The sequence below is a fragment of the Platichthys flesus genome, chromosome 13, assembly GCF_949316205.1.
Source record: "Platichthys flesus chromosome 13, fPlaFle2.1, whole genome shotgun sequence".
NCBI lineage: Eukaryota > Metazoa > Chordata > Actinopteri > Pleuronectiformes > Pleuronectidae > Platichthys > Platichthys flesus.
This window is the reverse complement of record NC_084957.1, coordinates 11319378-11332764: the sequence shown is the minus strand read 5'-3', so window position 1 is coordinate 11332764 and position 13387 is coordinate 11319378. Positions and strand designations below refer to the sequence as shown.

At 40.1% G+C, this 13387-nt stretch overlaps 1 protein-coding gene across 2 annotated transcripts; it reads left to right on the top strand.

Moving 5' to 3' along the window:
* The first annotated feature begins 1376 nt into the window (after positions 1-1376).
* On the top strand, positions 1377-5905 carry cd302 (CD302 molecule). Of its 2 annotated transcripts, none has more exons than XM_062401987.1 (6): positions 1377-1518; positions 3045-3170; positions 3282-3392; positions 4822-5004; positions 5132-5149; positions 5235-5905. In XM_062401987.1, the coding sequence occupies exons 1-6, from the start codon at positions 1428-1430 to the stop codon at positions 5435-5437; spliced, it is 732 nt and encodes a 243-aa protein (XP_062257971.1). In that variant the 5' UTR covers positions 1377-1427; the 3' UTR covers positions 5438-5905. The 2 variants fall into 2 exon arrangements, with proteins under 2 accessions (XP_062257971.1, XP_062257970.1); XM_062401986.1 differs by having other exon boundaries at positions 5129-5149.
* The last annotated feature ends 7482 nt before the right edge of the window (positions 5906-13387 follow it).

The following is a 13387-nucleotide window of genomic DNA, read 5'->3' as shown; positions in this document are numbered from 1 at the left end:
GCAGATGGGTCCCCAACGGTATCCTGCAGGGTGTTGGTGCCACCCTACGGGAAGCCACCAGCTCCAGACGAGGAGGAAAACTCACACTCCAGCTGTCTGTGTTTGTGCCACCTGCGCCTATACGGGCCGTGGACATGAAGCCCCCTCATCCCTGTGTCCATTAACCATTCTGCCCCTGAGGCCCGCTGCTTCTGCCCTCTTCTGAGAAAGAAGAAGTGCTTTATCTTATACTGTGGTAGACTGGTAGGTAAAAATATTGATTGTGATTGCTGAGCACATCTCAACAACCAGGCATCTAAAAAAAATGACCTTTAGAAAGAGTTATACAAAGAATAAAGAAGAAGAAGAAGAAGAAGAAGAAGAAGAAGAAGAAGAAGAAGAAGAATTAAATTGATCTCGAAATCGAATGCTTCCATAAACTGACTGGATTTAGAATATTTATAAACCAGACAAAGGTCTTCTGGAATTTAGCTTTAGCCGAGACTCATTGCCTTTTTCGTATATTTACATATAACAAAGATGGTTATCAGAATGACTTTTCAAAATAAAGTTAGAAGATTTACATTATAATAAAATTAAACGACAGAACCAGTTAAATATAATAATGTGATGTATAACAATGCACATCCTCTAAGGAACAATGTGCACACAGCACCATCCAGAGGGCCCTGTGTGAAATCCTTTTTGGTCCATGAAGTTGAATTCCTCAGCAGGATACGTTTTAAATCAGGAGGTAAGAGGTGGATGGAAGACAGGAGATCCGAAGAGGGAAGAAATTACACCTAAAAACAAAGTCATTAAAGATGACTTGAGGTGACTTTTTTCATCCTGGATAAGGAACTCCTTTTCCGCTGAGGGGGTATTTAAAAACAAATTCGGGAATTATCAATTTTCCTTAAACTTTTGGGGAGTTTTTTCTAGAGAGAGCCTACTGCCCACCACCCAAAGTTCTTTACGTTGACTTTAATTCCCATTAACTACCGCCTTTGTGAGGTTTCTGGTATGACTAATATATTTCCTTGTATAAAACTAGTTCCTTAAAATAAATACCAGCATATACAGTCTGAAGCTGTGCTACTCCTGCACATATTTCAGCATAAAAGCTTCTTTTTGATCTTTGTAATGAATGGATTCTGTCAACAGAAACACTGGAGAGCCTTTATTTTGAAACAGCTACAAGTAGTGTTGATCTTAAATAAATATATTTAAATAAAATAAAACCCCATCGAAATTAGAATGCCTTTACTGTTAAACTAATTACAATCTTCTAATTTGTATGCATCCATCCATTATGGGGGGGGGGGGGGGGGGGGGTCCAATATTATATCGTTTCACAGGGCCCAAACCTTCTAGCAACGCCCCTGGCTGTGGGAGGGATTTGTTGAGTCAGAAAAGTAGTTTGGTGCTGAAGTGTCTTCTCCGCTGTCATGGAGCCTGTGAGCAGGAATCACCATCTTGGATCCGTGTGGCGCTGCGTCTTCCTGCTGAGCCTCCACCTGAAGTTCGGTCTGACGGGAGGTGAGAGACGCGTTTAAACCTAAAGCAACGCGTACCGATCGTGTGTGGTGTGTGCGAGCAGGCCTGTGTGTGCGCGTGGGTGCGTGTGTGAGTGTGTGCACGCGCGTGCAGGGCTTCACTTGATAAGACATGTCAGTGGAGTTTGGCTGCACGTCGTCATGCGCGTGTGTTGTTCAAACTTTCCTCTATGTCGACACTGTGGTTTGTGACCCCCCCACACACACAGCTTACAAAAAATGATGTGAGTAAGTGTGTGTGTGTACGTGCGTGTGTGTGTGTGTGTGTGCGCGCAAACACTACAGATTGAAAAGCCTGGAGGCGTCTAATCTTTGGTTTACTTGCAATGAAAGTGTTCAATATGTCATTATGGAGATCAGATTTGTGTGATCAGACAGTGAGTGGCAGTAGTGTGGGTCAATAGGGCACATTCCACTTACACAGCTGGTACACCCTTATAGAGGGGAAAGATGTCAGACTCACTGGGAGGAGACAGATGTGTAACTTTGAAGCAGCTTGAGAAGGAAAAACAGAGAAAAACCTGATGGGGCCGAAAAACTCCAAACAAATTTAAGAGGAACCTTGTAAACAGCTCAAACAGGCTGGACCAGTAAAGAGAAACCATGTTCACCAGTGGAGTACTCAGGGTAGTACAGACTTGTGCAGTCCATTAGGGGACCGGTGCTCAAATGTATGCATTTCAAGGACCCTTAACTGACACCCCCCACTCCACTGAATTTGGAGGTGTAGACGTTTTATTTGAAAAACTGAATGAAATTCAGGACCAGATTTGTTGGGTCTCTAACTGGTACTTTTTTGGCATATTTTCAGGGGTTTTTCTCAGATGTTTTTTGGTATTTCTCCATTAACAAATTCTTCCTCGTTATTCAGGTGAGGTTTGTAGCAGCCGAGTCTAGCAGACAGAGGCAGGAAGTGACGTATTAACTCGGCTGTGCAGATCAAGTGATTTTGTTTATAGCACCTGACACGTGGTCAGCCTTTATCACCACAAACGAGCTTGACATCTCCGTCGGTGTCTCCTACTTGAATGACACCGCTTTTAAACAGGGAGATATTTGTTTTCTGGATTTATCGGCGGATAACTTCCATAGATACTGCAAAGTGTCTCACTCTGAAATTAACATTCACACATGCTCCTCCTCCAGAAAACATACTGAGGGTCTGTGGACTCCCGTGCATGTCTGAAAGCAGCTTTAGTGTCTAGCTTGTGGATGAAAGGACTGTTAAAATAAACAATACTCTTTTTGCCAGGGATCCCCTGAAATCCCTTAAGGACCCTAATTGTTCCGTGAACCCCACTTTGAGTACCCCTGTATTCCCGGTTGTGAGATTGTGTAAACTGGCCTTCAGCTAAACTTATTGTTTTGAGGATAAAATGTTTTTTCAAGTCATATTTCATAAGGTGTGTTGTTAGATGTCTTCCTGTATATGTTTTAAATATCCTAATTCGGGTAAATGGGACACATCAGATATTTCCATGACCACATTTCCCCCCTGACGCTCCTCAGACTGCCCTGCAGATGGACGCACCTGGGTGCCCCTTCAAGACAGATGTTACCACTTTGTTCACGGAGACGAGGACAAAATCAAAAGTTACACTTTTGAGAGAGCAAAATCCCTCTGCCAAGGGTTCGGTACGTGAGACGTTTTATTTTCAATTTTTCATCAAAGACCAAATGACAAATGTTCGCCGTATCCTCAGTGTGGTGATATATTGAACACTGCTTTGTGTTTTATTCCCCCAGAGCTTCTGACCATACAGAGTGCGGAGGAAAATGACTTTGTCATTAAATATAGCCCAGAGGTGTGGAAAGGCATTGTCAACGTGTGGCTGGGAATGTATTATGACACAAATAGTAAGTACCATGTGACCGGAGGACTGTGGGAACATGCTGGACAACTTCCATTAGATCAAATCTAAATATTGATGGCAATCAGAAACTGCAACACCTAATTTATCAACTACAATTGGTTGGAAGGAACTCGGTGGACACCCGACATTGAACATTACAGTTTTGTTTCACATGTATTTATGTTCTACACTCAAGATTCATAATCTACATGTTTCTCTTCTTCTGTATTATATTAGCTTTAAAGTTGAGCCTGAAAATCAATAATCAAGCCTGGAGAGAGATCTCTGAAGAGATACTTTATTTTTATTTTTCATGAGATACATTAACTAAACATAAGTTTGTCTTCCCAGCTTTTTTAAATTTTTAAACAATCATGACTGGCATTGCCTCACTGCTGATAAAGCACTGATACAATCAATATTAGCTCAACAAACATCAATATGGATAGAAATCAAAAGAAGTTGAGTCTGTGTGGCAACATCTTTAATAAACTAATTTAATAGTGTAGGTTTACCTGATTCAAATTGTGAGAAAAAACATCATCACATTATCAGGACGATATTAACATTATTCTGTATTTGTATTATTGTCCACAAATCACATTTAAACATTCTGACATCCAACTGAAGACCTGAAATTAAATAATTCCATCTTTTTAATAATTTTTCCTTTCACAGTGATTGAAAATGCATCGACCTGAATAAGGTCATACTCTGATAAGCAGTATTCTTATTTAACGTGTGGAGCTTTCCGACCTTATTTGCATGATGTGCAATGGTACATGTCTCAATCACATTATAACGACATCTCGGCCTTTTCACAGCTTTTTGCAACCTTGACATAAGGCAGTTACCACCTGCATGACAGTGCACTTCCTGGATCGAGTGTAAACAAGTAGGAAGTAATGTGGACATGAGTTATAACTTATCTGACTAAGTTCTGTAACATGTAAACAGGAATATGCATGGAATATTCAGGATTAAGGTTAAAAGTCATAATATTGCTTCCCATGTAAATACAGTCACTGTCTCTGTTTCAGTTATTGTTCCAGTTTCCTGAAAGACATGTTTGCGTTTTCCTCCGTCTGTTGGCCTGTCCCCTAATTTCTGCTGGTGCCAGCAGCTTTTCAAAGCTTCGGTGAAAACACTGATTTATCTTCCTCTTGAAATCCTGGCGCAGCTTCGGGAATCCCTTTTTTCTTTTACTATATTAAAACAGTCATGGAAAAAAAAAAGTTGCATATCCCTTTCATATTCGTCTTTCATATTATTTGCGGCACAGTATGTGTGTGAATGCCGGAGAAGGGGCACAAAGACAAAGCAAAAGTGGGAACGGTGTAATTCCCCCGCTCCATGGTTGACGGTGTCTGCGATGGTGCTTGGTATTCCTGCTGCCCCGTCATGCTGGAGTAGTGATTGGCGTGTCTTGACAGGTGAGGACATGAGGTGGTTGGGCGAGGACCCCGTGGGATTCACTAACTGGGAGGACAGCTCGTCTCCGTCAGACCTCGTGCCCCTGGACACGTGCGTGACCCTGCACAGCAACACGGGAAAGTGGGAAAATGTCAGCTGCCTGGACGAGGCGGAGAACGGTGTGATCTGTGAGAGCGTTCAGAGTAAGATATTTGGCTTTTTTCCCCCTAATAATTTACTAAATCAATGATTTATGTGTAGAAGGAAATTGAACCAGTGTGACTACAGGATATTGTTTCCACTCAAAAATGTTTTCCTTCCCCTCAGAAGCAGAGAAGGTCAAGCAGAGTAAGTGGACGTTTGAGCTATTTTATTTTGTTATTTTCTCTGTGTTTATACTTGTGACCTTCCTTGCATTGTAACCCCTCCTCAGAAGCCAGCGTGCTGCTGACGGCCCTGGTCATTCTCAGCGTAGTGGCTATCATGGGAGTCTCAGCGGTGATTTGGTTCCTGCACCAGAAGCACAATCTTGGCTCCACCCTCTTCACGGCATTCGAGTACCACCCTCCGTTCCGAGTCCTGGAGACGGACCAGTCGTGCCTGGTGGAGGCTGAGGAGAACGACAGTGTGCCGTAGAACAACTCCCCCTTATCACTGGGTGGGTGTTCATGCAAAGAGAATTCCACTTTTTCAGCAGTTCCTGAGGCTACATCCATACTCGTTTGTTTTAGTTGTAAAAAAGGACGAAAAAATCTACGTCCAGCCTTGTGCTTTAGCTCCGAATCAGTATTAATCTCCATCCATATTAAAAGGCCTGAGAATGAGAAACAGCAACATGTTTTCTTGGACCGACCATGAGGTGGAACAAGTCTTCACCTACATCAGTTCATGCAGTTTGTTTTTCCTAACCTCTTTCCGTTTCTGCCCGTCCATGCTAAAACACAGCCCAGGAGTTTTCAAACTAAAATGGAGCCAGTAGTGTTTTCAAACTTCTCCGTTTTAGGCACTTGAAAACACCAGAGGCATGTGGTGCATTAATCAAACTAAAACGTTGCCGTGTGGATGAAGCCTGAGACAGTTTTTTTTGGGGGGGGGGGGGGGGGGGGTGTCATGTCTGTGTCCCGACTGAATAATATTGTGGGAAAACTGACCAGGATACTAACCTCTTCACATAAATATGTCACTGTCAGCTTTTTTTTTGTCGTCTGCACTAACGGACACTAACGGACACTCGAAGTCAACCTCACCCATCACACTAGGTTCACATCAAGCTCTACACTGCCTGTGGAAAATAACTTGTTGCGTATTAAAATAGGAGTGGATCAATGTAAGAGCCAAGCGTTGATACTTTTTGTGAGTAGAAATCTTGTTTGCCATATATAGTACTATCCTCAGATGAAAAATGGAGATTCTGACTCAAATTCCTCAGTATTAATTAAAGCTCATGAATGCTGCATTCTTCTGTACATTAGCATGTTTTCTCTATTATACATGTGTTGTCTTTAAGCCTGAGCTGAAATACCCCTGATCCCCAGGGGTCATTTTATCAGACATCAAACAGCTTCCTCCAGAGACATGATGTGAGGACACAACGGTAAAACTTCAGTTGTTTCCCTTCATGTGGTGTTCATAGGAACAGGAATCTTCAATCACAAGGTTTTCAAAAATGCACATGTACATAGTGGGATCAGAACGCGAGCCAAGTGATCAGTTGCCTGGTTACATGTATGTAAATGAGCCAATGAGGTTGAGTCTGTAGAGCGGATTTTTTTTTGTCCAGGTATCCTATCGACATGGAAAACCTTCCTGAATAAATACACAGAGACGTCCTGACCAATTTCCAAGCATTGTTATTAAGTGGACCGAAAGATTTCTACCAACTCGTTAGGATGGTTTAAAATCTTCCTGCCTCCTCCAAGTTGGGATGAGATGAAAGAACATAATAAATATAAAACTCTCATTCCAGAATATTTCAGTGTGGTTATCATGTTGATAATCTTTATCCACACTTTGGTCTGTTCTTTTGTCTTTTTAAGAGGACAGATGTTACAGTCTTTAACATACAGCATTGTCATGATTTTGATGTAAATGGGAATAATGAATCATCCTGTGACATTAAAGACAATCAAGTCTTGGCTCTATATGGTGGGTATGTTGCAGAATAATGAGAAATGTCCCTCTGAATACTTCTAATGACAACAGCATGAATGCTACTGTGCAATATCTGGCATTCATTTGGCAGAATCTGAGCCCCTGTGTGCTTTTCATAATAAAGTATGTTTGGATAGAAGAATGGTTTGATTAGCTTTTTCTTGAATTGTTCTGGGTTTAGATTTCCATGAAGAGAAATCTGCAAGTATTTCTTATTTCCAGGAATATGCCGCCCTCCAGTCTTGGGTGTGTGTATATATATATATATATATATATATATATATAATGTCAATGCATAATTGAGGAGAAGAAGATGAATTAGGATGCCAAAATAAGGACTGGATCCTAATTAGCTCTGAAAGGACATCTAGGTCACTGTCATTGAAAAGCGAGTCTCCATCTGAATGTCCAGCGGCTCTGTTGACATCTCAGCGTGGTCCAAGATGAAACAGAACTGAGACAAGTCAGCAGGAAATCCTTTCTCTTTCCACTCATGCATGTCTAATTTTAGACCTCCAAGAGGTCTGTCACACAACGAATTCCCTTTGAATCTCCGCTGCATGTTCCTCTTTTTGTTCAGATCTCTCTCTTTACGTGTTTTTTTTATCATCCAGAAATGTTATGTTATATTGAAGATTTTTATGGGCCAACATTTTGTGATGTGGTACCTTAATGAAAAACACCAACCGTAATATTTTTCACCCCAAACCTTCCTGATAGTTTCTGTATTTGGCCACCAGGTGGGACAGTGACACACAATATGACACGTCTCTTTCTCTGGGATTCTGCAGAGAAGCCATTAATCGATGAAATTCTAAAACATGGAGGATGATCACTTTGAATGCAGTGTAAATACAGTGGATGACATAAAGAATCTGATGTTAAGTCATAAAATAATATATAAACATAATCTTTTCTTCAGGCTGAGGTGAAAGTCCTCCTGGTTATTAACCAATTATTAACTTGTGATTGAGACCCCAGATTAAATGATTCTGACTGTAAGGCTGCTAATGTATTAACGTTCTGTTGCAATGATGGCAGTGTGCACACTCCCAGTGGCTCAATGCTCTCCCTGTCGGTGCATTCTTGGTAGGTTTAATTTATCTGTATAATTGATCTTGGGCACTGTATGTCTTTTTTAAGAATATTTATATTTATAGAATCTGTTAAAGGAATATTTATATATCTATAGGGCCTTGAGTGGGAATATTTATATATTTAGAGGAATCTCTATTATTTCTTGGTGAATTATCTTTTTTCTTTGCTGTGTTATGTGTGAATGCACAATCTGGAGCGCTGAAAATAATCCTGTTGTACTCAATGACAATGAATCTATTTGTTTACTGTATATCACCATTTTCGAAACGGGAGTGAAAGTGACACTTTTCAAATAAGAGACAGGTCTTTGGGCCTTTAGAGGTGGTTTATGTGGTTGTGGCTTTGAGCAGACATGTCCTTTTGAAACCCGTGATTAACTCTCATGAATATGCAACCAAGTATAATTTATCAGAAATACAACAGCTGAATGTTCCAGGGGAAAAAGCCTTTGAAAGGAGCCCAAAGTGATGCATTCATAAAGCTCGGGGTGCGATTGCAGATGTTCCTTTCTTCCCGCAGTCTCGCCTGGTTCCAGACCTCTGAGCTGCTGCCCTCATCTCAATTTGTTTTCAAATAATAGAATGAATAATGAAGCGAAAACAAAATGACTGCTCAGTGTTAGTATCAGCAGTATAAGGTCTACTGAACCTATACACAGATCTGCAATCTGTTGTATTGCAGACAAGTCCTCGGGTGCTGCAGTTCACCAGTTAAAATAGAGAAATGTGTATTGACATGCAGAAGGTGGGGTCCTATATTTGCCCTCCTGCACAGTTATGATAATTCGAATAAATCAATGCATTTATTTTACTCCGGATTAACCCTTTAAAATATGTGTATTCACAAATTTGGATTTGCAAACATCTTGAGTGATTTTTCCTGTGACATCCCTAAAACCATCTCCTCTGTTTACCTGAGATGTATTTTACAGTCACACAGTGGCTGTTGTCTCATCACAAAGGTTCCAACGGCCTGTTTTAACTTGGATAATAGCAGACATGATTTCATTCACACATCTGCCACACCACTGCTTGGAACAGGAGGGGGTCCTCGCTGACCCAGAATGATAAATTAAAACAGACATTGGTATGCATGAAGATGACATACAGTCGCATGATGGATGGAATGAAAACGAGAGGCGGTGAGAGGCAAAATTCATCAAGCATATGAATTATGATAAGATATGAGCCAATAAAATCAAATACAGAACTAAAAACAAAAACCCTCAGCTTGCTCACAGACACATTGTCTTAAATGTATAAATACATAGATAACAGCGCTGACTGTGGACTGTGTAAGTGCAAAGAGTCTGTGAGAACTGTTTCCTTTTCTCCTGTTCTCACTCATCCTGTCTTTCTCATCCTCCATGATCCTTGGAAACAAGTGTAGAGCATCTATTTCTCATGTACCGCAAATCTCAGGTTACTCTCCCATTTTATTTACTCTCCTGGAACATGCTGCTATTAACAAAGGAAAACAATGGCATCTTTTAAGGAGACGCCTCCCTGTTCTATATTCTTTTATGCCAAGGCATGGCATAGTACAGCCTTACTACTGCACACAGCTAATCTTAATAAGCGTGTGTAATATTCATGTTTAAACCTCAATTTTTTTCTTTCTTTATTTTAAAATCTGGCCCACATGATGGCTTGGGCAGTTCACGTTGGCATCCAGATTACACCTTGCCTGGAGCAGTGCATGTTTGCCAAAAAAGGCCCACATTTGATTTGAGATATTTCGGCTACGCTTGGTATTTTACAAGTGGGTCACTTAAGCTCAACTGCAAGAAGCCCAGAAGTGACCCACATCTGTGTGCTGTGATGTTAATGCCAAATAAATGAAATCATTACATTACACTATTCATTTGATCATCCCCTAATGCATGTCAAAGCATATGTTACTCAGTATATCTGATTACACACATGTTGTAGCAGAGTTTAAGAGTAAATCAGGTCTGAGTTGTTTGGGGGAAAAACTGTTGCACTAGACTTTAAACTGCATATTTCAAAAACTGACACAAACTTGATGAATGATAAATGAGCGTACGCAGGTTTCAGCTCGGATAATGTTTCATTTTCTAAATCAAATGCATGTGCAGTGCTGGGAGGCTTTGGCATGAAAGGATCAGAAGAAGTGTGCTGACATGATTAAAATCTGTATTATGGAGGGGGAGAAAAACAAAATCAATGACAGTGAGTCCAACTCCTGCATGCGCCCTTAGGGGTGTCCTGAGCTTTCTGAGGATTGATGGAAAAAATAATAATTAAAAACAAAAAGGAGTGTCTTAATTTGTTTTGCATCCGTCTCCAGAGACATCATCTTTGCTGTGTCTTTGGTATCTCATTATACTTTTTAATCAAGACTCTTAAAAAAAAAATCCCTTTTAAAAGGAGGACAGACTGCTTGCCCTTCCCCCAGCAGGCTGCTTGCATTGCAGCCATCCGCCACGACTTGTGTTACAAACGACCAAGGAAGGCTGACATTTTTATTGTACAATACGAAGAGCCACAGCCAGAAAAGAGGGGCTTTTTGAAAGCCACGTCGCTCTGATCTCTCATTCCCTCTAATGAGGAGTGTCCAACATAATTAAAAACCCAGGTATCCTGTGGCTCGGCTGACAAATTTATCAAATCATATTTTTCTCCCTCCCTCACCGTGTGTGTGTGTTCATCCAGGCGGGCATGTGTGTTTCTCTCAGTCCATTCAATGCACTAGCTCCTGTGACTGCAGCTTCTACAATGACACAAGAATTAAAGCGTGGGAGAGAAAAATCAATGAGCACAAGGGACAGTGAACACGCAAATAAGCCTCTTTTAAATAACAAACGCTGATCAAGGATTTTTTTTTTTGCCTCCCACATCTTTAATTCAGACGTGCCTTTGTGCCTTAATTACTGTGTCCAATTAGTGCAACTTTGTGTACAATGTGCAAAAAAGGGGCAAAGCCTTAAATGATAAATCCACTGAAAAGCAGCCTCTTGTTTCTCTTTAGGAAAGAATCGCATCGTGTAATTTTGTCAAACACATAATGAATCAGTGCAAATTCAAAAGGTAATTCAAAATGCCACTTTACCTCAGTCCTAATCTCCCAAGGCCAATTTATACTGTATCGTTATAAGCTGAAATATAAGCTAGCGTTATGTATAATTTGTCATCTACAGCACTACTTTAGTCACAGACTCCCAAAGTGTTTCCATCCACACTGTGTTGTAAATGTCTGTTTCAGTACAATGATCAAACGCACCCCCTTTTTTGTCGTCTGTGGCCAAATGTACGCTTGCTTAATGATCAGAAAGAAAGGCAGATGGTAGTCCTTGGCCAAATGGAGTCTTGAATAACGCATTTATTTATAACATGAATGTCTTGTTGACAGTTTCCCGCATCACACTTGAAGCTCCACTTGGTCCTTGTCTGACCGCAGCGCTTCACACATTTACACAATTAGACAAAATAGAAGAGTATGGCAACAGGCAAACATATTTCACACGGCTTCGCACCTGATCTTACATAAAGGGTTTGTGCTTCTCTCTTAGGTGAAATAATCACTTTATCTGCAGTCTGAATTGATTAAAAACATCTTTATTTCCCAACACTGTTGCGCTGTATCAACAACTCTGTCTTAAGTGTCACCTTGTTCTTAAATATATTGGTTTAGTATTACATGATGCTTTCTTTCTAATCTATGATATCAAACTGTTTTTGTGGCTGAATGAGTATGTGTTAAGTGTGTGTGTGTGTGTGTTTGTATGTGTTTGTGTGCTTGCCATAATGCAAGCAAAACTTTACAAAGCTGATAGGGGAATAAAGACTGAATTGCTGTACTTATCAAAGCCCCATTAAATCTTCAAAAACAGAAATGTGTCCTTCATCTTTATGTCAGTTTTACTTTCAGACATTACACTTTGTCCTCACTGTCAGAGCCAAACTTGCTGCGCCTGCCTCCTTTGGTTATTAATTACAAAAGAAGATGAGAGTGTATGTGGCACTGTCTACCACCAAATGCATTTGGCAGCATGTCCTCCGAACTTTATTCTGTACTCACTTTGATTAAACACCCCCAGGACGTGGTGACAGATTAGGTTCTTCTTAAATTTGAGTTAAATGCTGTGTAAATATTTCCTCAGTCATTTTTTTTTTCAGGCAAAAGCGGAAACGATTTGTTCTCTTTGCCCACACAAATGTTATCATATGATATAATGATACAGTTTAAAGATGTCTGTAAACATGTTGGAGTAAAAGAACAAAATGAAACATGGGAGCAGTGAGATGAAATAATTAACTTGTTAATTTATTTATTAGCTCAAGTCGTAACAAATACCTGGTTTTCTGAGCTTAATTTTCAAGGGTATATATTCTCTTCCCTTTCCCTTTCCTGTATTTAAACTTCACCTGCCTTGGTTTCCATGTAGCCACATTGTTTTTAATTAAAGCTTTGTTTTAATTTATTTAATTTGACTTAATTCGTGACATTATTACACTTGCACTTGTATCAATGTGAAGGCTCAGTGCTGTCATGTTAATGTGTACATGCTACAAATATGGTTTCATGTGTTCCTGGTTTATAATTTCTACTCTCCTTTTCACTTGGAAAGCTTGAAAACTATGATTTGAAAAGAATATCTATGATACTAACTGATGGTGTGTCTTCACATCCGTGCATGTAGCTGAGCTCATGCTGTCTGTCCTGTCAGTGTGTGTAGTGCACTTGCATAAAAAGTACAAAGTACTTCATAAACATTTTCAACAAGACTGCTTGATATCACCTACCCACATACTCTACCATTAGTGAAAATAACTCATTGGTGCTGTTCTGTCTGTCCTGGTAGAGGAATTATCTTATTCTTGTTGAGGGCTCAGGACAGAGGATTTCACACTGTGTCTAACTAATACGTGTTTTACTTATTGGTGCATGTTGCTGCAGAGCTGCTGCTGTCTGTTCTGTCAGTCTTTATAATGCGCTTTCTTGAAAAGTGCTATATAAATTAAATCTGTATATCAAAATATATGATAAACTCATGTTTTTCTTACTTGTGCGAGTTGCTGCAGAGCTGCTGCAGAGCTGCTGCTGTCTGTCCATGTCTGTACTGTCAGTGTTTATAATGCCCTTGCATGAAAATAACTATACAAATAAAATATGTTATATTACAAACTACAATATATTATTAAGTCATGTGTGTTTCTCTTGTTAGTGCATGTCTCTGCAAAGCTGCTGCTGTCCGTCCATGTCTGTACTGTCAGTGTTTATAGTGCACTTGCTTGAAAAGTACTACATAAATAAAATATGTTATATTACAATAGATGATTAACTCGTGTGTATTTTTCTTGTTGGTGCATGTTG

Coding starts and splice junctions, on each gene's coding strand:
- cd302 (XM_062401986.1), top strand. CDS start 1,428: ATGGAGCCTGTGAGCAGGAATCACCATCTTGGATCCGTGTGGCGCTGC. Junction 1,519..3,044: donor GAAGTTCGGTCTGACGGGAG/GTGAGAGACGCG, acceptor GACGCTCCTCAG/ACTGCCCTGCAGATGGACGC. Junction 5,005..5,128: donor GATCTGTGAGAGCGTTCAGA/GTAAGATATTTG, acceptor CCTTCCCCTCAG/AAGCAGAGAAGGTCAAGCAG.